This window comes from Macrobrachium rosenbergii, chromosome 45 (genome assembly GCF_040412425.1).
Source record: "Macrobrachium rosenbergii isolate ZJJX-2024 chromosome 45, ASM4041242v1, whole genome shotgun sequence".
Lineage (NCBI taxonomy): Eukaryota > Metazoa > Arthropoda > Malacostraca > Decapoda > Palaemonidae > Macrobrachium > Macrobrachium rosenbergii.
The window spans coordinates 18,462,060-18,486,947 of record NC_089785.1 but is presented as its reverse complement, the minus strand read 5'-3'; the positions used below and the strand labels follow the sequence as shown (position 1 = coordinate 18,486,947).

General features: G+C 36.5%; 1 protein-coding gene and 1 long non-coding RNA gene across 8 annotated transcripts in view; one reads left to right on the top strand and one right to left on the bottom strand.

Annotated features, from left to right (window-relative positions):
* The window catches only part of LOC136829730 (serine-rich adhesin for platelets-like), a 62,645-nt gene extending 53,833 nt beyond the window's left edge, over positions 1-8,812 (top strand). For 5 of the 7 annotated variants that reach the window (XM_067088540.1, XM_067088536.1, XM_067088541.1 and 2 more), the window contains 2 exons: positions 124-372; positions 1,467-2,094. In XM_067088540.1, the coding sequence (XP_066944641.1) occupies positions 124-372; positions 1,467-1,655 (438 nt within the window). In that variant the 3' untranslated portion in view covers positions 1,656-2,094. Of the gene's footprint in view, positions 1-123; positions 373-1,466; positions 2,095-8,590 lie in introns of those variants that run through there. The other 2 variants (XM_067088539.1, XM_067088542.1) reach the window with 1 other exon arrangement.
* LOC136829733 (uncharacterized) lies at positions 3,062-23,100 on the bottom strand. Its single transcript, XR_010850465.1, has 2 exons — positions 22,918-23,100; positions 3,062-3,279 (listed from the first exon to the last, which is right to left on the bottom strand). It is a non-coding gene; the product is annotated as an uncharacterized lncRNA (long non-coding RNA).
* Positions 23,101-24,888: the final 1,788 nt, after the last annotated feature.

Genomic DNA, 24,888 nt, shown 5'->3' with positions numbered 1-24,888 from the left:
GTAACAGACTGTAAATCCCAGAAGTTTCCATAGTTGTATCAAAAACTGATTGCACAGTTAGGTTTAACACACCAACCATTTCTTTTTTGTGGTTCTAAAAAATGTTTAAATTTTTCTTTGCAGTGTCGTCCTGGATCCAAAGAAGTTGGACCTCAACAAATCCAAGATACTTCAAATCCCATTAGTACAAGTAATACTAAAGAAGGCTCAACTGGAGACCCAATCACCCCAGTGACTGCCCCAGCTGAGGCTAGACCTCCTGGAACTGAATGCTGGGTACACGAATCGTGCCTACTATGGTCTCCGGGCGTTCACATCATTAATAGTAAACTTTGCGGTTTAGAAGAAGCAGTTATTCATGCTCAGGACAGTGTAAGATTTTTTATTTTTTTATCTGTTTAGGTTTTTAATAATTGTTAAGAAGTTGGTGAATATCTTAAGTTCTTTGCAACAGGGGTAATCGGGTTAGCGTTGATAGTCTTGCTTTTCCTTAAGAGATGTTACGTTGGTTAATATGAACAAGTAAATGTCTTAACATTATCATCATAATTTTAACACCATTGTTTAGGGCACAGAAGAAATAAAATATCACCAGTCAACCCATACTTATGTGCTTCCTTGCTCTATAATTTGCTCATTTTTTGGTTTAATCAAAGTACAGCACAGTACTTGGGTATGGTTTTACTATTGTGACTTATTTCATCAGGTTTCCATTTACAGAGTTAGGCATCTGATAAGATTTATCTGCTCTCCAACCATATGCATTATTTGCCTCATTTTCCCTTGTATGAGGCACTACTTAAAAGTGTTGTTTTGAGTAGTAAATTGTACTGTAGTTTTATAGCAGCATACCTTTGGCACCAGCTGCATTGCTTTGTCTTATTTTTCACATGTTACTAATTTCTTCCTGATTTATGTGCCCAAACTATCACCATCTGAGATCACAATCCGTTATCTGTATATAGAGTATTTATAGATTGCTTTCTTAGAAGATTCATTAATATATTGGTTGTGTTGTTTCTGCTGTGGATACATGAACTTAGTGTACAGTATATTTGGGATTTACATACAGTCTTATAAAATGTAAAGATTTTTAGAACATGAGCAGCTTATTAGGTCTGGAATACTTGTAGTGGTCATTTTTCAAACAATCTGATGACACGATTGATAAATGAATAGAAATAGTTGAACAGGCTTCTTAGCCTAGTTAAAATGCACCTAGATGACACTTAATTTATATTGAAGAATAACAGTCGAGTGTTTTTGTTTGACAGTTTGCTGACTTTCTTGATAATTTTCACTGGGGATACTCTGTGCCCTGATAATTTTCACTTGGGATACTGTATGCCCTGTAGTCATGCATATTGATTTTTAATATTGCTTAATTCAGGAGATGAAATCCTGCAATTTGCATCAACTTATTAAAAACTTAGATATATTCTTACTTTCCTGTGTTTTCCATGCAGGTTTGTACTAACTGCAGTGAAGCAGGGGCCACCATTGGATGCTTAGGAAAAGGGTGCCCTCTCATGGTCCACGTACCGTGCGCCACACAACTGCATTGGACTCTAGATCGTCAAACCTTCATGTCCTTCTGTCCCAAGCATAGTGTGAGTAGTCCAAAGGATCAGTCTGAGCTTTCGAGTGTGCCGTGATCAGTGCTTGGTAGGATCCTGTATTCAGTAGCCATAGAAGATGCCATGGATTTATATTTATTAATTATTGTTAGTAATGTGTAATTCTCAAAATCAAAGAAGAATTTTTTCATCAGCATTATCATATGGTCTTGGTCTTCCTTTTCTCGAATATCACTTTATATGTTCCATTGAAATACTGCTGTCAAGCTGTCATTTGGTTTATTAACATTGGCAATGCTTATCAGAATGTCTTCCATTGGTAGTTTTGTCATGGTTTTTTTTTTCGTCTAGTGACAGATTTTGTATTAATTTATTATTTAAGTTCGAATTGTTTTAAATGTTTGTCGTCATTATTTAGGCAGCTATTAATTTGTACACAAATTATATATTTTTTGTAAATAACATGTGAATATCCTAATCAGTGCATAAGAAAAATATTTAATTTTATTCTTTTACATTGAACGGTTTTCCTTTCCTTACGCGTCGCGCACGTTCTGAGATAAATGCATGGTAGACTTCAGCTGTACCCTGATACTCCAGTCTTGCTTATTACACATCAAAAGTAGGTGTGTGTGTTGTTTGGGTACAACTGTAAGTCTTTGGTATTGGGATCAAGAAGTTTTTTTCTATGAGGATGCTTCATTTTTGGAGCTGGATGACGTACTTTCTTAGCTATTTAGGTATTATTTTATCCAATACAATTAGTAATTTGTTCAGTTTTGAATCTTGGTTTTTAAATTTGTACTTATACAGTATATACAATAACGTCTCTTTTTACTTTGGTTGCCGTTTTTATATTTACAAGTGACGAATTAGTGAAGTTTCTGTCTCCCTGGAAGGAATTTGAGGACTCTTGTAAGGGTCCAGATGTAATTATTTGTTACAGTGTCCAAATAATTTAATTTTATTGACCTTTGGTTTTGCAATGATAGTTGCCTGAACTACTGTTTCAACCGGATTTACACTTAAGTTTAGAGTATAGCAATTTACACTCAGGAAATTTATGTTTAGTGTTTCTTTTTAAGTATTTAGCTCTCCAGTAACTTATTTAAGGGCACGTTTGGTGCTGCAAGGCAACCAGAACATCATCTTTCTAACGTGTACTTCTTGCTTTTAGGGGGGGTAATGAGTATTTAGATGTTTAGATTAGTTTCATTGTGATAACTTGTTTTGACCATGACCAAGTTGATGTTTTTTGTCTTTCTTTAATTTCAGGCCTCTTGAGCTATTTCATGTCATTGTTAGGGTTGTGGTGTCAAGTTAGATGGTCTAGGTTCCCGTTTCCATAAACTTCATTGACTACTTACAATTACGTGTCTGTCATGAAACTGTCAGTACTTTGCACTGAATACACTGAAAACATTATCATCTTGCTGTCTAATGTTGATGTGATAAAGAAGAACAAGTGGAAGGGAATTAAGGCATTATTTAGTTTGAGATGTTTAATTCCATGACACTGGGATGCAGTTTTAGTTTTAACTTGAAACGGCCGCCTGGAGTTGCAACACTTCTGCACAGCTGGTATGGAAGAGATAAACACAATCCTGGTTGAGTCTTACCCATCACTTCTCTCCACTTTAAGCTTCCTGTAGCCCAGCAATAACCCAGGTTGTAGTCTAGAACTGCTGTCTGCATTTTCAGACTGTAAAAAATAAGATCAGTTATATTTAATCCAACAGAACGTATGAAACAAGCAAAACCCGTACTAAAAATTAAATAAACCTCGATACAAACAAAGCAAAAGTTCTTAGCAAATATTAGCTGGAAAATTAAAGTAGATAACAGCCTCACTACCATGTATATCTGTGTCTTGAAAAGGAACCATACCTTCGAAAGGCAGATTGTAGGGATCAGGCGTTCAGTAGACTTTAGCGTGCTAGTGCTGCAATTGTTGCCCCCAAGGTCCTCCCATTCTTTAATATTTTTACAGCAGTAAGCTTATTCATTTAATTGTTTCATGTGATTTTTTTTTTTTTTTTTGTCCAACCCCAAGCTTATGATTCCAATTTTAGTGTGATATGTGGTCGTAAATCAAAGGTTTTAAGGTTCAACTAACTCTGTGGTCAAACATTACCGTGGAAATGAACAGCTTTTAAGTGACTGCAAATGAATCCTTTGAAATAGAAAATAAGAGTACAATACTTCTTGACCTTCCTTTTTTGAAGGCTTAGTGTAAGCTTAGCATTTCTAATATAATTTACATAAAATGTGCTGCTCTATGCCAAAGAATTTCATTATGTGTATTCAATATATGGTACAGTTTTTCAGTGTCAAGAATAGAGGGTCAGAACAGTGTCTGCCTTGAATTGACTGGATTTTAACAGTGCGCTTTCTGCCTTAAACTGACTGGGTTGGGAGTTATGTTTCTGCCTTGAATTGACCAAGATTTCAGGAAAAGAGGCCTTTATATGACTATGCATCTATTTCTTTTTTGTTTTTAATCCTTATATCCATTTTGTAAAGCATGTTTGACTTCCTTGACCTTGCATCTGAAAGTTAACAGTGGTCAATGGATTTTTTTACCTTTTATTCATTTTGTTTAATGTTCCTCTTTCTGCCAAGCACACAACTGTAATTGTAGTTTTATGTTTGATCTGCTTAAGGGAATTGTGGATAGATGAATTGCTTTATTTTCATCAAAATTCTATTATTATGGATGAGTTGAGCAGTGTTGATAAAAAGTGAGTGTGCCTCAACCAAGACCTCTTTTATGTTTGGGTAATCTTCACTGATACATTGTGAAAATGTTTATACGGTATGCAATAATCTTTGGATATTATACTCCACTGTGCCAGCCCTTTACGTAGTTATAGGGAAAGGAGGACTTTGTACTCTGAAAGAACATTGTAGATGTTCAAGTGGTTGTTGATAGCGATTTAAAAAAGTGGAAAAAGTCAGGTGTACGTTGTTGCATACTGATAATTGTTACGTACAGTCACTATTAGAATCTTGTACACAGATGTCACCGTTCCACACCTGTGCACAATTTTAGTACGGAAACAATGCTTTACAAGTACTTCAACTGCTATTTGGTTATTCCATACTTGATGAGCCCTTCATACAAGTCACTTAGCCTGTGATGTAATAGTATTTTGGGACTTGCATCATTGAGCACTGTAAATCTGATGAATTCTGAGGACAGGACTGCTTGAAACACATTGAAATGTCTTGGTGTCGGGGACTTGAGGCAGTTTTCACCAACTGTTCTGACCTGTGATTGATTTTGGATGTAAATTTTTTGCATTCAAGAAGTATTACATCAGCTGGAAGTGTAAAATGCTAATCATGATAACTGACTGGTAATGCATGTTATGGCATTTTTGGTGCGTTGCTGTGATGTTAGTATTTTAAATTTCAGGTAATGAAGATTTATCTGTCAGGCTACTATTTGTGTTTGCTTTTCATCCGCCATCACCATCAAAACCAAAAATACAGTACATATAACATTGAAATACACACAAAAGATTTAGGTGCACACCGAAGCTGATTGAAGTCATGGATTGAACATATTTATATTTGGTAATCTGAAGATGAACATCAAGGAGGAATAACATCCAACCCCATTAGTTACTGAACACCTATAAAACATAATATTGTAAGCCTTTGGTAACCAAAACCCTTGATATATAGTTTCAGCTGATGTAGAAGGACTGACAAAGTGCACCAAATCTTTTGTCAAATCTTCATTTATCAGTAGTCATAAAATGTGATTAACCCTCCAATGCCATAAGTTTTGTTTTTAACGATGGTGGTGATTTTTGACTAGTCTAGTTACTGAAAAAAAATAATGCAACCTCTGCACAACTCCTTCCTTTGAAGGTTTGTACCATCCACTATTCGAATTACTTTCAGAATTTTTTTTATTCCATTAAGTATATTTGCAACGCGAGACCATTCCCATTTTCAGCCCCTTACTCCATAAATTGTGGCAAATGCTGATTAGGGTGTTCAGGTATATATTATCTAAGTATCTTTTTAGCACTGTGGCTAGTTTTATGGGAGCATAGTTTTGCAGATGCCAGGCACAGCCAATCAGGTGACATTGTTTTTCTGAAACTAAGTAATAAGCTAATGTGTCAACAAAAAAAAAAAAAAAAGTCCAACACGTGTACAATACTTTTTTTATAGAAATGAAATTGGTTGGTTCTGTTGTATTTTTTCTTTATGACATAATGCTTAATTAGGCAAAAACAGAAGCTTGCTATAAGTAAGCGAAGCCTGCTATAAGTAAGTGTTGACCAAATTACAGAGTATCTGTAATGGAGGAAGAAGGTAAACAAAAATTGTAAAATGTTACTAGAATGATACACTTCAAAACTGACAGCAGCTGCTTACCTAAAACAGTTTAGAGCAGTTGGTAGCAAGTCAGTGTCAGTGCCAAGGAGACTGCTCTCACTCTACTGTGGCAGTGGACCATACGGGGGGCCTAATTCACTTGCGACAATGGTATTAGGGTGGAAAATATAAACCCTGCATTAAAAACAGCTGTGCTGTAAGGCCAAGCAGGGAGTCTTATGAAGAAGGCTGAAATCTTACGTCATCTTGTTGGCAAAAGTAACCCCAGCAACAATAATTGTATTTAGCATTTGAGAGCATGCCGTTTGGGACAGCCCTTCAGAGTTGGAGAAATGATTTCGGACTCGGGTTAAAATGTTTGATAAATAACCTACCTGAAATGGTATATGGAACAAACATGGCAATCTTATGATAGTTTGCCATACTCTTATACAATGCTGGAATTACCAGGAAAAAAAAAAAAAGTGTGAAAATAAACACAGTTCCAAGCAAACATGAAAATGCATGCAATGTACAATATTTACATTGCAAATTTGAAAAATTTTGAGAACCCTTCAAGATGTTAAATACCATTAATTTAACAAATCAATGCAGAGGAGCCTCTACACCATGCAGTGCAAAAACAGTGCTCCCTGAATTTCGCAAATGAGGGACAGCAAAAAGGAAAAACAGAAAATACCGAGTACCAGGTAAATGAAGGCTTTTTCCTGGTAATCTGCCAAACAAATTTTGCACTCAAGTTAGCTTATCAAAAGCATCCTTTGAACCAAAGGAAATAATGCTGAGAGTCCAAGTTTAACCCTAAGTAAGGGAACTACCACTCGAGGCAGTTGAAGGCCTTGGTACTCTCTAAGTTTTGATTGTGTGGTTATATGGTCACCACACTAAATATGGTACCTATGACGGGCCAGTTGCTACAAATACTCCCATAAACTATGCAAAACACAACTGAAAGGAGAGGATGTTGCACGCCCTAACTTACGTTGCTTCTCTTACCATTCAATTAGAAATTCATTTTAAGGAATTCATGTGGTATACACACCACACTATCATTTCCTCATGTAGTGACAGTGATGTTAGACATTGCGATATGTTAACACAATACATGTTAACTTTTCCTTCTTTTATTCCTGTCGTAGTGTAAGATTTATTTTTACTGAAATGTGAATATTGTAAATAATGACTATTCGCTGACACAGAGGACACGCTCTTTGGTAGCTAAGGAGAGAAGTGCATTTGGTCAGTACACACACACACACACACACGTTTTATCACAAAATCTTAATTTTTCTTTTTTACTAGAAACATTTTTTCTGACAGTTAAAGTGTGGACAGCAGTATTTTACCCTTCATGAATAGTAGATTAACTGTGTTTTAAGATTTTTTTTTTTTTCTGAACTGTAGTTACTTACAATATGTATAAATTTTCAAGTCACTGCAAAGGTACAAAAAGTTGTGGAATTGATCAATACCCTCACAGGGTGGAAAGTAAATGTACAGTAATGAAAAGCATGTGTTAAGTTCTAGACATGGAACATAATTTTTACATTTTATCTTTTTTTCATGTTTTTGGAGTCCAGTAGCAGGAAGTATTTTTAAGAACTGATGTATAGTGAATGTAAAATAAAAATAGTTCTGTAAATACCCTGTCCTTATGTTCATCTCTGCTGTTAATATCTGTACAGTTTATGTAAATATTTCAATGGAGCATGTTTTGCCCAATTGCAGTTATAGGTTATGGCCAAAAAACAAAAATGATAAAAAAAAAAAACAAAAAAAAAAGTTTTTATGAGGGAAGAATATTACTGTATATTGTAAAGCTGGCATCTCTCGGGTACTGAACACAAGTAAAGTACAGTAATTTACTTTCGGAAGAAAATGTATACTTTAAGACCAACCAAGTGGGTGTGTACAGAATTTTCATAGACAGGACAATTACCTTTGTAAGGTATTTTTCACCAGAATGGTTGGACATTCATACCAAGTCAGTTAACATTATACATATATATAAATATATATATATATATTATGATAGTGTAGTCGAGTTATTTTTACTGGTAAGCATTTATAAGATAAAACCAACGCACTAATTTAAAAGCATAAAACCGAAGATTTTATACGACATAGGGCATTAACGATATGAGATACACTCAAACTGTAGTTAATTTGAATCAGTGTGGATGTAAACCAGAGTAAAACGATAATGATTATCTTATTTATTTTTTATACTGGAATACTTAATATTTATTGTGCTTGCAAGTAAGTGATATCATAGGCTTGTACTTGTCTTTGGAAAGGAGCCCTTGTTTCTGGAGAACTTGCTCTTGGAGAAAACTAAACTAATGCTAAACATATTTGTTTTTATCATTTGCTTAATAAGGTAACCCCAACTTTTGGGGCTGCCTCTTTCTCTTTCTCTCTGGAAATTTAAGAATGATTTATCAGGTTATGAAGGTTTATAAGATGAAAATGCATAGTTGGTAATACATATATTGCAGTATATTACAATCTGGTCACAGTATTTTAAATGACGAGGAAAGGGTTTTTGTGTCATCCCCACATTGAGTACGAGGAGGAGGCAGGGACACAGCATTTCATTTCTTTGTCCAGGGGGTGCCAACGATGTATTGTATAATGCTGTTGTTTCTTCCTTTCAGACGCTGACTTAGTAATGAAGGAGTGCGGCCTCGTGTAGGCTTAGTTTTATTGTCAAATACAAACCATTTATAAATCTCATTTTATTTTCAATTGTAATATATTGTACAGATATTGTTTTGTATTTTTGTCCAGTATACAGTAATATGTATGTTTTATGCAGAAAACCAAGGATTGCAAAATTTTCCCAGTTGTAAATGTCATTATTAAAAAAACTTGGAATCCATGCTTTTATCATTTTCCTGTTTTTGTTATTTCCCCTGAAGCCATGACACTGAAGTTATGACTACAATTCACTTATGGAACAAAATGTTGATACTGTAGTGCATATTTCACTGCAGTATGTATAATTACCTATACTGTACTGTATTTGCTACCCAGAACCTTGTTGTTATCTGAGTTAGATGAACACAAGCTACTTTAGTCTGATGTTATTTTTATTGTAAATTTTCAAGAAACTTCTAGCCACCAGGTCCGAGTAGGATTTTTGTACTGCTAAACGTCCCCCGATTGTACTGTTAAAATAAGTTTATAAAATAGCACTGGCTACCAAATTAACTGAGTGAATCATTTTACTCTGACTACCAAATTCACTCCAGTGAAGGCCTGGCCTAAACTTTCGGAAAGGGTATACCACATAGAACTTCCATTTCATGTACATGCTCCCATTTCCCCATTATTTTGCTCGTTTTGTATTCAAGTTGAATAAGAACATTAATTTTAGTGTTCCACTTCGTACATGACTCAGGTGCCTATATGATAAAGTAAATGTTGAAGATAGTCATGCTAAGCACAGTCTCAAGAGATGCTCTTGTGCCTGGCCCCTCATTGCAAGCAGTGTGCTGAATACCATTCCCCCAATTTATACAGCTACTGTAGCTAAAGTAGTGATGCCAATTTTTTCCTTCATGCACCGTTAGGATATATTTTTGAATTAACCCTATGCAGCATTAATATTAGAGTTAATATGGAAGGGTGGATTGCAGGCCTTATCCATAGAATTCAAATACATGAAAGTTTTATGTCGAATTGCTCCTACGGTTGAGGTAATTTTAATGGGCTATTGAACCCTGAAGGAAGTGAATGCATTGCTTACATCTGGATATGAGCCGATATGAGGAGGGGTTCATCCATCATTTAAATGGTAGGCACGAGAGAAAAAGGTGCCTAGAAAAATTATAGTTCCACGATAAATAAATTAGGACCTGACAACTTCCACCATAAAAAAAAACTGGTAATCCTGTAGATTCCTCCTTGGTAGGTAAGTTAGCCATTTATGAGACTGCCCTTACAAAAACAGAAAGGTTATAAAATAACAGTTCTTGGTGTTTCCCTTCTAAAGAAGTGAAATATATTACCATTAATGCTGGAAAATCTTATTATCAAGATGTCTCAAAAAGAAATGCCATTCAGACAATCAAAAGAAAATTACTGGATGATAAAAACTACTTCAGTAAAAGAACTGACTGAATTACAGAAATCAATACCATAAATGTCAGTCACATATGATGGTGCAATAAACAGCATCCAGGCTGCAGTTGTTATACCACTGGAGATGAGAATAAATCAGTCAACAAAAGTAATTTATTATGCCAAATTTTTCTTACAAACCTATCAATTATACAAGCCCATATTTCTGTGGGAAAGAAAATCCCTTTACATTACATATAACTGTTCAAGACTAAGACCTCTGGTGTGCATTCCCAGCCTTGAAAATTACTCTGGTGTCACTTTGTGTACCAAAATCCAGAGTGCAGGGGGAAGTGAATTCACTATGATTAATGACTTGTAAGAAATATAAATTTTGAAAATATAATTTATTTTTTAAATACATACTTATGTGATAGTTGAATTCCACACTCCAGTGGGAGGAGGATGGCAGAGTGAAACAGCATAAAAAATGAATAAAATCATTAATTTTAAAAGAACAGTGTAAAGCTACTTTAATCATTCATGGTATATTATCCCCTCTGAAATATGGGATGTTAATGCCTCCATTGGAACATGATGTAGCACAGAGGAAAGCATCGACCTATATCCTCCAGTGGCAGGAATCTATACCATCTTAGAAAATAAAAAAATTACATTCTACAGTACAATCGCAGAAAATTCCTCTACAGCAACACCATGAGAGAGACTCCCTAGACACCCCAGAAAAACCTTTTGCAGTCATGTGGAAGTTTTGGATGAAATTTCAGGAAGTGGTTGTTTCAATACATACTATATCTCTCCTGAAAGGAAGAGATTCAGAAGGTCCACCAGCAGAGACATGGTCCGGACACTAGTCCCTCTGTGGTCACAATGAGACTACTAGAATCATCCTAGAGTTTCTGAATTCTGAAGTGGAGAACCTTCCTTATGGTTGTGGAAGGTGCAAAGGCATGAGAATCTAGATGTGACAAGCCTTGGAGAAAAGTGCCACTGCCCAAGCCTGAGTGTTCTGGAAGGGAGAGTAGTAGATTGGAAGCTGCTTGTTTTGATCCATCACAAACAAGCCTATGTTCATCACCCTCACAGTCTCTACAGAGACTGGCAGACTTGAGGGAGCAGAAACTATTCCATTGGAAGAATCTTATCCCTTCTGCTCAGATAGTCTGCTACCATGTTATTCCCTGGAATAAACTGGGAATAGGTACAATATTCCTTGATCCAACCTTAGAAGCAGTTTTTCAACAAGGAGGAACATCAAAGAGGATTTTGTGTCACCCTGATTCTTCGTCTCCCATCAGGTGTTTGCACTGCTTCAGGCTTTTCCACAGAGCCAAGAGCTCGAGACTTGTTATTTAGGGATTTTTCGTCTGATGACCAAACACCTGACATTTCCAGATTCCCTAGAAATGCACCCCAGCCCTTCACTGAGGAGTCTGAGAATAGTGGGAAGTCTGGGTTCCTTACCTAAAGCAATAGACTGTCTTGACAATCTTTCCACTTTATCAATGTTTTGAAACAACTTATTCATCATCAAGCCTCTGTTGTACAGATCTCTCACATTTACATTTCCAAAGGATATAACACAATTCAAGCTCCTCTCTCTAAGCTCTAAAGTAAGTTAATTACAGTCATACAGATTTATAATGAGCAGTGTTCTAAAAGCACTAGAGCAAATGCAAAGACCCATATTACAGACTACTGTACATCTGACTTTCAGTTAAGGCTGATAAACTGACGAGTGTATAAGTCGACCTCCAGGGATTCGTGGGGATCGGAACAACAACCCCCCTGCTAAAATCCACAAATATTTGACACCCCTCTAAAAATGCTTATGACTGCCTATTTTAATAGTTCAAAACACCAAAAACCTCCTCTAAAAATGCTTATAACTGCCTAATTTAATAGTTTTATCATAAAAAAATGTATCACGAAAATATGAAAAAACAGTAATTAGTGAATACTGTACTTCTCTATGAAAAATTCCGCCAATAGGTGAATTTTCCGAGAATAATGTCCACAGAAAAACCTGTGAATTGGTGAATTCGTGAATCCTGAACCACAAATAGGAGGGGGTCCACTGTACAACCATAATCCAGTTTGGACCTGCACAGAGAATCATATATTTTGAGTAAAGATTTTTTACTAGCTTGCAATTCTTTGCTGGTTTATATGACCTGATCAAGTTCACTTTTTGTCAAATATCATGCCTAAGAATTTCACCTCATTTTTCCCTCAAGGTTAAATGCAAGTCTTGAGATCTCTGCTACTTATCTGCATTTAGTTAACATGGTGGGAATTATTTTAGATACACACAATTTAAAGCCTCCCCTAATTGACCATTTGCTTACTGTATTAGTAAACTTTAAAAAAAATGTCTGCATATGGATACAGTAATATCCAGTGCAAAATTATCAACAAATAAGGGGCCTCTAACTGGTGGAGATACATACTCCATGATGGTATCAACTGCAATAGCAAAACAGATTGCACTAAATATGCTGCTTTGTAGGACTCATCCCTACAAATATAGTTTTGATATACTACTACAAACTCTTATTTGAATTTACCTCTCAAACAAGAATGAGATCATGAAATTAAGAGGAGTACTATCTTTGCAGAAACCAAATTTATAAGAACGAAAGTTTTTGTTTCTTAGTGCCATATTTGTCGTGTCAAGCAACTTCTCCACTGGTTTGCAGAGAACTCATACAAGCAACTGCTTTAACTAGTCCAAAGGGCATCCTTATTTGCTTATTTTTGATAAGCACCATTAATGCTACCTTCCAACTACGTGGAAGAATCCCAGTTTCCCATATTTTATATATTTTCATTACAATCTCTTCAGTCTCTTATACATTGTTAGAAATTGAGTCAAGGGTCTGAGAGGGCATCTCTTAAGTGAATCTGGCATTGTACGGTTCCTGTTATTTTCAATTGGGGCCAGAGTAAGTTGGCAGTCACGAATTCTCTGGAACTTGGGAAGAGTAATTGTTAACACTGGATATTTGACGGAAGCGTTCTCTTAAATATTTTGCAACTCTACTTGTTCTAGTAGTTATGTGATGGTCTTTGCCTTGTAGTTACTGTATTGAGTGCTATTATGTGCATTTTACACTGCTTACTTTAGGCAGCATTTTTGAGTAATATTACCTTGAAACATCTAAAAAATGTGATACCTCTTTTTTTTTTTTTTTTTTTTTACTGTTTTGTTTTGAAACTTCTTTTTTTTTTTTTTTAATGTTTTGTTTAGCATTCTGAACTAAGAAATTATCTATTCAAGGTAATTTGCTCATACAGCTAACATGTACATCAAAAAGACATAACACATCTTAAAGGTTTGTCAGATACACAACATAATAGCTGAGAGGAACTTATGGTAGTCTATAATTAGGGCATCAACTGGCCTTAACTTGCCACTGGAGATGGATCCCAGCATTTATAGTCAAAGCTTCCACTGTGGTAAAAATCTTTGTGTAAACCTGCAGTGTTGAAGCAGGCACTTATGACATGAACTTCCTTCAGAACAGGTGGATATGAATGTGTTAGTAGATTCACTTCAGATTCAGTGTAGCTATAAAAGTAGACTTCCTTATTGACCTTATAGACTCCACTTCTTCATCCTACATGAAGTCAAAAGAAGAAATTTTCCTTGAGTTGATGGAGGTCTATATTGTAATTTGCCTCCATGAACATGCTGCCTTTGACACTGTGAAGAAACAGATAAAATATACTGACAACTCACTCCTTTGATGGTCTCCTTTGGCAATATGAAAAACTGCCTCAAATGTCTGGAATTTCATACTGCCATGAGCACAGGAGCTGAACAGAACTTGACATGGCAACAGGGGGATTATCTACAGGAAGGGAAGATGATACATATCGTAAAATACAGCAAACTGGCACCTGAGAACCCAACATCAATCTCTCTCCATATCTACCTTATTTCTTAAGAGAGGTCTGGGGGCGGGGGAATAAGTGTCTCATTTCTACTTGGTAACCTGCCCATGAATGGCCTCCTTGGCCTTGAATAGGTTATATATATATATATATATATATATATATATATATATATATATATATATATATATATATATATATATATATATATATATATATATATATATATATATATATATATTATATATATATATATATATACATATGTAATTGTAATAGCCACAACGCCCTCTTAACTTCTCGAATTCTTCGTAGCTTTTTGGATATGCATGTCACTAAAAAGCCTTAAGAGCCAAGTGCGAGAAATATGAAGAAATTATGATGTCCGGTAGCGGGAAACGAATGAAGATTCCATAATCACAACTAGGTCACATTGCTGACCTGACCATGAGAAGGATATACACATATACACATACATGTACATATATACATATATATACATATATATACATATATATACATACATATACATATAAATGTATAAATATAAATATAAATGTATACATATACATATAAATGTATACATATACACATCATATACATATACACATCATATACATATATATACTTATATACATATATAAGTGAATGTTTGTATGTTTGTATATTTGTTTGTATGTGTTAGTAACTTTGTGAGCTATAGAAATCATAACCAATTGAGTGATCTAGACAAAATTTGGCGCGGGGTCATCAATTTGACCCAAACTAGACAATAAGGTAGGTTTCAAACTAATACCCACCACTACCCCTTCCCCTTTCCCCATCCCCCCTCCCCTTTGTAACTTATGTGGTAAATAAACTCCCCAGATTCATGATACCTCATTTCATGTACTTGAGACCATACAAATATATTATTGAAAATGCTTTTCAGTCACCACAGTCATACCTTGATAAAAAGGACAGACACCACAGTAACATCTGGTTAAAAAGGACAGTCACCATAGTAATACCTGGATAAAGATTAAAGACAGCACAGTAATAACAGAATAAAAGGGACAGTCACTACAGTATTATCTGGATAAAATGGACAGTCACCACAGTAATACCTGGTTAAAAGTGACAGACAGCACAGTAATGTCTGGATAAAAGGGACAGTCACCACAGTAATACCTGGATAAAAAGGACAGTCACCACAGTAATACCTGGATAAAGGTTCAAGAGAGCACAGTAATAACAGGATAAAAGGGACAGTCACTACAGCAATACCTGGGTAAAATGGACAGTCACCACAGTAATACCTGAATAAAATGGACAGCCACCACAGTAATACCTGAATAAATGGACAGCCACTACAGTAATACCTGGATAAAAGGGACAATCACCACAATAACACCTGGATAAAATGGACAGTCAGCACAGTAATACCTGATGAAAGGGACAGTCACTAAAGTAATACCTGGGTAAAAGGGACTGTCACCACAATAACACCTCAATTAACCAGTCACCACAGTAATACCTGGGTAAGAGGGACAGTCACCACAGTAATACCTGGATAAAACAGACAATCACCACAGTACTACCTGGATTAAAGGGACAATCACCACAGTAATACCTGGATAAAAGGGACAATCACCACATTAATACCTGGATAAAAGGGACCATCACCACAGTAATACCTGGATAAGAAGGACAATCACCACAGAAATACCTGGATAAAAGGGACACGCAGAACAGTAATACCTGGATAAATGGACAGTACCACAGTGATATCTGTGTAAAAGGGATAGGTCTAGTACAGTAATACCTGGTTAGAGAAAACAGACAGTACTGTAATACCTGGTTAAAGGTGACAGACATTGCAGTAATACTTATTTAAAGGTGTCAGGCAGTACAGTAATACATGGATAAAAGGGACAGTCACCACAGAAATACCTGGATAAAAGGGACAGTTACCACATTAATACTTAGATAAAAGGGACAGTCACCACATTAATACCTGGATAAAATGGACAGTCACCACAGTAATACCTGGATAAAATGGACAGTCACCACAGTAATACTTAGATAGAAGGGACAGTAGTAATACCTGGATAAAATGGACAGTCACCACAGTAATACCTGGATAAAAGGGACAGTCACCACAGTAATACCTGGATAAAAGAGACAGTCACCACAGTAATATGGATAAAAGGGACAGTCACCACAGTAATACCTGGATAAAATGGACAGTTACCACAGTAATACCTGGATAAAAGGGACAGTCACCACAGTAATACCTGGATAAAAGGGACAGTCACCACAGTAATACGGATAAAAGGGACAGTCACCACAGTAATACCTGGATAAAATGGACAGTCATCAAATTAATACTTAGATAAAAGTGACAGTCACCACAGTGATACCTGGATAAAAGGGACAGTCACCACAGTAATACTGTACCTGGATAAAAGGGACACACAGATCAGTAATACCTGGATAAAAGGGACACACAGATCAGTAATACCTGGATAAAAGGGACACACAGATCAGTAATACCTGGATAAAGGGACAGTACCACAGTAATATCTGTGTAAAATGGGATAGACAGTACAGTAATAACTGGTTAAAGGGCACAGACAGTGCAGCAACACCTGGACAAAAGGGACGGTCACCACAGTAATTTCTAGATGAAAGGGACAGTCTTGCAGTAATACCTGGATAAAAGGGACAGACAACACAGCAATACCTGGCTAAAAGGGACAGACAAACAGTAATACCTGGCTAAAAGGGACAGACAAACAGTAATACCTGGAAAAAAGGGACAACTACCACAGTAATACGTGGATAAAAGGGACAGACAACACAGCAATACCTGGATAAAAGGGACAAACAACACAGCAATACCTGGATAAAAGGGACAGACAACACAGCAATACCTGGATAAAGGGACAGACAAACAGTAATGCCTGATGATAAAAGGGACAGTCATCACAATAATATCTGTATAAGAGAGACAGTCATCACAGTAATACCAGGATAAAAGGGACAGACAGCACAGTAATACCTGGATGATAAAAGGGACAGTCACCACAGCAATGCCTGTCAATTCACACATGGCTGTTCGAAGGGTGAACATTCACATGAAAATGTAGAACGGATTGTCAACACAACCCCCTCCCTCCTCTTCTTTCTTCCTCCCTTTCCCCTTCCACCTCCCCATCCCTCTTCCCTCCCCATCCTCTTTCCCTTCCCCTACATGTAGATTGTCATTCAGAGCTTTCATATCAGGGCTGAACTTGGACTTAAAGGCCATCAGGATTGTCACTATTCATCTAAGTGACCTCGAAAACTATGGATTAGACGCTAATATCTGTAATTTTTAACATTTTATTTTTCACCTCTTCTCACGCCCCCCCTTCCTATCAGGGCTGAACTTGGACTTAAGGGGCATCAGAAGTGTCACTATTCATCTCAGTGACCCCGAAAACTATGGATTAGACACTAATATCTGTTGTTTTCAGTTATTTTTACATGTCACCCCTTCCCACCCCACCTTCCTATTGGGCCTGAACTTGGACTTAAATGCCATTGGGAGTGTTACTATACATCTTAGCAACCTTGAAAAAATGGATTAGACATTATCTGTCGTTTTCAATTATTTTTATGTCACGCCCTTCCCACCCCCTATGGTGTCAGTGATGTCTTACCCCCACATAATTCTTTCCCAGATCGTAAGTCATATGTATAACAAGTTTAGTTGAAATTGCTCAAACATACATAAATGTTTATATATATAGAAGATATTTTCTATTGAAGTCAATTTCATTGTTTGCAGATACTATCTTCTTATCATGACTTTCAATCAGCCTGTACGGGACTTCTTTTTTTCTTCTGGCATGCTTCTCAGGAACAAGGAAAAATTATTTGAGGTTCTTTCCATTTACTTTTAGTTTTCTGTAAAAGAAAACTACTGAGATGGCTTTGTCTGTCCATCCGCACTTTTTCTTTCCACCCTCAGATCTTAAAAGCTACTGAGGGTAGAGGGCTGTAAATTGGTATTTGATCATCCAACCTACAATTATCAAACATACCAAATTGCAGCCCTTCACTTGACTGCATCTGGGGAACAACTGAGCATTGCCCGGTCATAGCTGGTTTCATACTGCAGTACATCGAGAGTTTCATACAGCATTATACATTGTACAGAAAACTCTATTGCACAGAAGAAACTTTGGCGTATTTTATACTTTTTCTTTTTGCAGTCGACGGACCGTTTCCCTACCTCTCGGGAGCGTCATCAGGACTGGATTACAAATCGACATACAAGGTTTTTATTGCAACATGTTGACGTTTGAGTTTCAAACATGATGTCACCGGGTGCTGAATTGCTATTGGTAAGAAGGTTTCATTCGCTCGCTGGGAGGCTGGGCGCCAGCATGGGCATTCCTAGTGTTCTGAAGACGCTTCCCATGCTGCAGCTTGCAGCTAAGGGCGTGATTTCCGTCTGTAGCCGAGACTTGATTTGCTTCGTTGTTGGTAGTCTCGTCCAGGGGTGTTCTGTCATTCGTGTCTCCCTCCAGATTCTCACGGATGTCATGTGGTTTCCTCGAAGAGGGGAGGATGAAGTCCTTGTTCCTCTGTATATTTAATGCAGGGCACCACTGTCAGAAAAAGGATGGCATCCCGAGCGATCCTACAAAATTCCAACCCTTAAGCGAGGACCCTACCAAAGTCCTAAAGGGAAACCTGAATGCGATAATTAAGAAGATAAAATCTAATAATACAGCTATGAAACTGCCTACGATCATTGGAGATTACGGGCCAAGGTAGGCTATTGTTACGGCACCGTCAAGACCCATTTGGCTGGCAACCAGTTGCGCCCTGTAATTGTCCAAGTTAACTCTCCAGCCAATGAAATAGCTAAGACTCTTGAATAAGATCATCACTCCCTACATCCCTAAGGGGTACTCAGTGGTTTCCCCGGTAAGTTCATCGACATTTTGAATACTACGTCTCCAAGCTCTACCATCGCATCGCTGGACATAGAAAGTCTGTTCGTGCCCTTGACATACCAGAGGATGCCCTTCGACGTCGTCTCCAAATCTGCACCAAGGAGGTCCTCTTCCTCTTACATAGGGGTGACCACTTTCGACAGGTAGGTGGTGGCGCCATGGGATTCCCCCTTGGTGTCCTATTAGCCAATATGTACTGTACATGCCACCTCGATAGTTAACAGGTACAAGAGTCTAAAGAAAAGAACTTATAATGGATCTAATAGGATCACTTTTCTTATGAGTTTTGATAACTCCATATAAATAAGGAAGAGTTGGATTTACAGTCGATTATAATAATAAAATGTTAGAATTAATCTCATAACTAGAAACTTACACAGGAATAAGAAATAATCCTTTAGATAATGTTAACGCTTATTTCAACAAAAACATCGAGAGTATTCTTAAAAACTATGTAGTATTCTTAAAAACTATGAAGAATTAATACAGAGTTTCATTACGGTAAATCCAACTCTTCCTTATTTATATGGAGTTTTCAAAACTCAAAAGGAAAATTACCTTGTTAGACCCATTATAAGTTCTGTAGGCTCCTGCACCTATAACTATCGAGGTGGCTTGTTACCGAGTTGTCTCCAATGCTTAGAAACATATCAAGTGTGTCCGTGAAAAATAATGTGGATTTTATAAAGGTGTTAAGGCTTAATTTCAATTATGATTTTAATTAATCAGTTTTGACGTTAGCTCATTGTTTACAAAAGTACCAGTAGATGGATTAGCCTACTTGAATTTATGAAGAAATGGAAAAATACACTTTTTCTTTGGACAGGCTTTCTATAAGCTTACCGAACTGTGTTAGAAGTTGTAAATTTGTGTTTGGAGAAAAGCATTATGAGCAAAAATTTGGCATGGCAATGGGCAATTCGGTATCGCCATTACTTAGTAACTTGTAAATGGAGTTTTTCGAAAGCAAGTACCTACAAAGGATACTTCCTAAAGGTATCCTATGGGTTAGGTACGTCACTGACATATTTTGTGCTTGGCCTGTTGGCAAAGATGAAGAGAGATTCCTAACACCATTAAATGCCCTAGTACCTTCTATAAAATTTACCAGAGAAATTGAAGTAAATTACAAGTTGGCGTTTTTAGATGTTTTAATTGTGAGTGATAGAAATTTTAAATTTTCTGTGTACAGGAAGTCTACGAATGTAGATATATATACTGGATACATTTTTATATAAAAAAACCTTGTTTTACCATACTATAACAAGTTCACGGCCATCCCTGGGCTGTCGAGACCATTTAATGTTACTGTCATTTTTAAGAACTATGTACTTTAGAACATATTAATCAGGAATTCCCCTCTACAGAAGAATGGTTGCATATATGAGATCCCTTGCAATCGGTGTAACAAAAAGTACGTGGGACAGGGTGGCAATGATCTCGAAACAAGATTAAAACAACAAATATAATGTCAGAACAGGGAATACTGTAAGCAGTCTACTTCAGCATATGAATGAATGCAACCACATCATCAATTGGAAAAAAGCTAAAGAGATCGTGTTCTGTAACGACATCACGAAAAGAAACATTGTTGAATCATGTATCAAAGAAAAATAATGTAGATTTGATCAACAGCAGGTCCCCGGGATAGGCTACAAACTGGACGAACTACTTGCAATTAACATTTTTAGAAAATTAGTTTTTAAATGGTAGCGCGATAGTTTTTATGTTTATATATTGCTGCCACAGAAGTGTCTTTGTAACGAATAATGATTTTTTTGTATCACTTGACCCTGGGGAGGTGTGAAAATAACATGAAAGCGCTTGGTCAACTCGTTTCATTTCTTCCTCCAGCTCTGCGGCGACAACATAAAATATCGCAAGTTTTAGCGATAGATAGATCTTCAATATTATATGTATAATATATATATATATATATATATATATATATATATATATATATATATATATATATATATATATATATATATATATATATATACGGAATTGAAGGAGGCATCTCAGGCATTTGCACGGCTTTATTGCTCACGCTTCAAGGCCTAGCCTCATTATCAAACCCGTAAAAATATACATAGTCCTTAAAACATTACACGAGACTAGGACTAAAAAAATATACTAAAAACAATGAAAAAACATTCTGCATAAAATGCCAAGGAAAAGGCTTCACCATCCAAACGCAAGGAAAAAGAGAAGTGTCACGAAGAAATGTGAAGAAAAGAGGGGTGGAAGCCGTTTGATTTGTTTAGCTTCGGGACTACCTGCTTTATACAAAGACACCCGAAGATTGCTAGCTACTGAGGAGCACTAGCTCTCGACAGAATTTTAAAATGATCATATTCAATATTTGCATTTCTTCGCGTGCTTGCTATAATGTGGTTCGGATTCCACAATAAGCTCTGTAGGTCCCGTTGCTAAGTAACCAATTGGTTCTTAGCCACGTTAAATAAGTTTAATCCTTCAGGCCAGCCCTAGGAGAGCTGTTAATCAGCTCAGTGGTCTGGTAAAACTATGGTATACTTATTTTGTTTTCGCGAATATTGGAAAATTCTGGATTAGGTAACTAGACCCCAGTACAATAGGAATGGGATGTATATAAATAGAATTTAGGCCAAAGGCAAAACACTGGAACCTACGAGGTCATTCAGCGCTGAAGGAGAAATTGAGAGTAGAATGGCTTGAAAGATATAACAGGAGGAAAACCTCGCAGTTGCACTATGAAACAAGTGTTTAGGAGGGGGTGGATAGCAAGATGGGAGAGCGAATATGAATGGAGGTGCATTAAAAGGAATGAAAGGAGTCGCAGCTATGAGCCGAAGGGACCCTGCAAAGAACCTCAAGTAGTGCCTGCAGTGCACCGCTAAGGTACACTGACGGGACTATCCCCCTACAGGAGCCCATTACAACAGCTGACTGTGACAATCGATTCGGACTTTTGGCAGCCTCCGAGAGGAGAGAGGCAACGGCATATTTCCCCTTACTATCGTATTTGATGTCATCGGAGGGTCCTGTCTTTCATATTTAAATAAGGGACCTATGGTAAGAGGATTAGTGGGAATGAGGTAACTTCTTATGGCAAGATAATACAGTCGTATTAGTGTACTAATTTCGGTAAAGGAACAGCCATTGTGGATAAAAAAGGATGGCTCGAATATTCACAAGGGCATTTTTTGGATTGTTGGAGACCTAATTTTTGGAATGAATTTATTATTGACTACACATCCTAACACACAAATACATAATATAATATATATATATATATATATATATATATATATATATATATATATATATATATATATATATATATATATTATGCTTTTCTCATCAAGATTAATTTTTTCGTCAATGATACAGAAAAGGCCCATGTGGACATAAGCTCAGGCCCCAGCCCCTAGGACTCGGTGATGAACGTAAAAAACAAAAACCGTCAAATTTCTCATTATCTTATCTGTAATGCCTTGTTTACACCCTTTTCTTTGCTGCTCAGTCAAAAATTATTTTATAAAAAACGGTATAATAATAATAATATGTATAGGCCTAACCATACGTAAGTGTAGTATTAACTTTGCCTGCGTCATTACTGGATAAATGACACTTGATAACGTAAATTAAATAATTAAATAACATTTGCTACTTAAGTTACTGTGTTCAAAGACTTTCTGATGAAATGTTTATTTAAATTGATTAAACTCCCGAGTATATGGGTCTAGGTCTTCATTGTTGATATTGAAATACTGTACATTTACCGGTCGTCTCGATTACCGAGATAATGAACAGTTATTAGGCTTTAAACCGGATATTTACGTTATTAATATGGCGACATGATTTCGTATTTCCCTCGTTAAATTAGATCTTTGATTAGATATCTACTGTAGTTGAAAATACCTTAGGCTAATACTTGAAGTTAGCTGTAGACTTCAACACAGGCTAATATGGCATACACTGTTTTGTCCCAGTACAGATAGGCAATATATTCACTTAACACTTACCGATACTCCACTGCTTCCTGGATAATGGAAGCCCAAAAGATGAAATGGGAAATTCCGCAGAAGTGTCCAACAGCGATTTAAAATGATGGTCACCATTATTCAAAAGACGAGGAGCACCAACCTACCACAATCACCGTTACGCCAATGACTGACCAATTGTCCGACTCCGACTCAGTTCGAAAGACACGACAATTATTTGAAAGGAACGATGTCGACTTTTCGGGAAAATTGGTTGTTAATATTCTCAAAGACATCGTAGCTCCCTTATTCTGACTTTTAATACTTCTTCCATAAGCGTTTAAATGTTTTTATGAGCCTGCATCGCATTTGTAAGCCCCCTGTACTTGTGCATACAAGCTACCTCGTTTATCTTGCTCATAGTGTTGTACTATGGCTGGATGACATAGTCTATATCTTTCTCTTCCAGCCTGAAGGATGGCCTCATTTATCTCTTAATTATCTTTCGTACTTAGCGCATAGTATAAACACTAACAACGATGAAAGGAAAAGCAAACACAATTGGTTTCATTTTTAAAATCTATTTTTACAAATATGAAATCATAGCTGCCAGATGTATTCTTTTTTTTTTGTTTCTTCTGCAGAGTTACCTGTAACATATAAGGATGAAGTTGAAGCGTCTGTGAATCTATAGTGTTCTTTTATAACTATGGACGAATGAAGGTTACGATAGAAAGATGAAAGAAGTTGCCTTATGTCTAATGGATAATAAGCACAGAGCTCACAGAGCCCACATGGGAAGTGACTTATACGAGTCGTAAACAATCATTTAGATAAATCATTTCTTATTTATCTAAAGCCATTACAAAAGTTATGCAAGTAAAGGGAGCAAGGATAATGGGTGCATATATTTCAACCCACATCTTATTCATTCTCCAGGAAATAAAGTAATGAATACGGTTGTTAGTACAAACACTATGTACTATACTTCTTCGTCATCAGTCGACATTCCTTGGTTGAAACTTTGGTATGAGTTATTTTCCCAGTTTCCTTTGTTGAATATTTGCTAACCTGTTTGCTTTGCATTTAGGTTCAGTGGAAATGTTTGGTGATTTAACATAAATATTCAGCAACTCATAATGATGATTATGATGCCTCTGAATTTTTTTTTTAATGTTTGCGGAATGTAAGACGTTGGCATTAATAACAACTGCATTTGGATACAATGCTTGGATATAACTGAACATGCTAAAATGGCATGCTTACTGCTTGAAACCCAATAAGCTAAGGGCCATTTTAAACTGTTCATGTGTATAACATGAAATGGATACTTGAAATCAACATCATATACGTTTTTCTGTCAGTTTTTCCCCTTCCTGGGATTATACATGAAATTGGTGCACTTTTTCCCTGAAATCCTAGTCAGGACTGGGTCTTTTTCCTCCCCAGTTTTCCATGGTGTCCTGGGGTTTCTTGTTTGCTCTACATCGTACTACTTCCATATCTATTGCGCTAAGGATCAACTTTGTCATACTTCCTCATCAAACGCCCAGACGGGCCCGGTCTTACATGCACTTAAAATTTTCCTCCTCTTTCTATCTTTCTGATTTCCATCCTTTACTAAACAGGTCTGCTTCTTATTTAGGGGTTATTCCGCTTATTTTTTTTTTTTATAAACCCCTTCCTGGGGTAAACGATTCAAACTACCCGATCTGTTGACTTCTGGAGTATTGAAAACAACCTTGGCTTGGTATCTCGTTAGGCCTAGTTACAAAAGGTAATTAAGTCGGCTGTTTTCGCGTTCGACGTATCTTTGATAATACTCCAGGAACTTTTGAATAGTGCTTCCAGGAGACTGAGGCAGGACTACAGTAGTCTGATAGATGATGTATAGTTATAACAACGTTGTTTTCAAGTTTAGGCACTAGGCTACTGAGATATTAGTCTGAATTAGAATTTTCTCGTCAGCTAATTTTCTGACTTTTTGAAATTGTCTTTATTCACATTCCAACT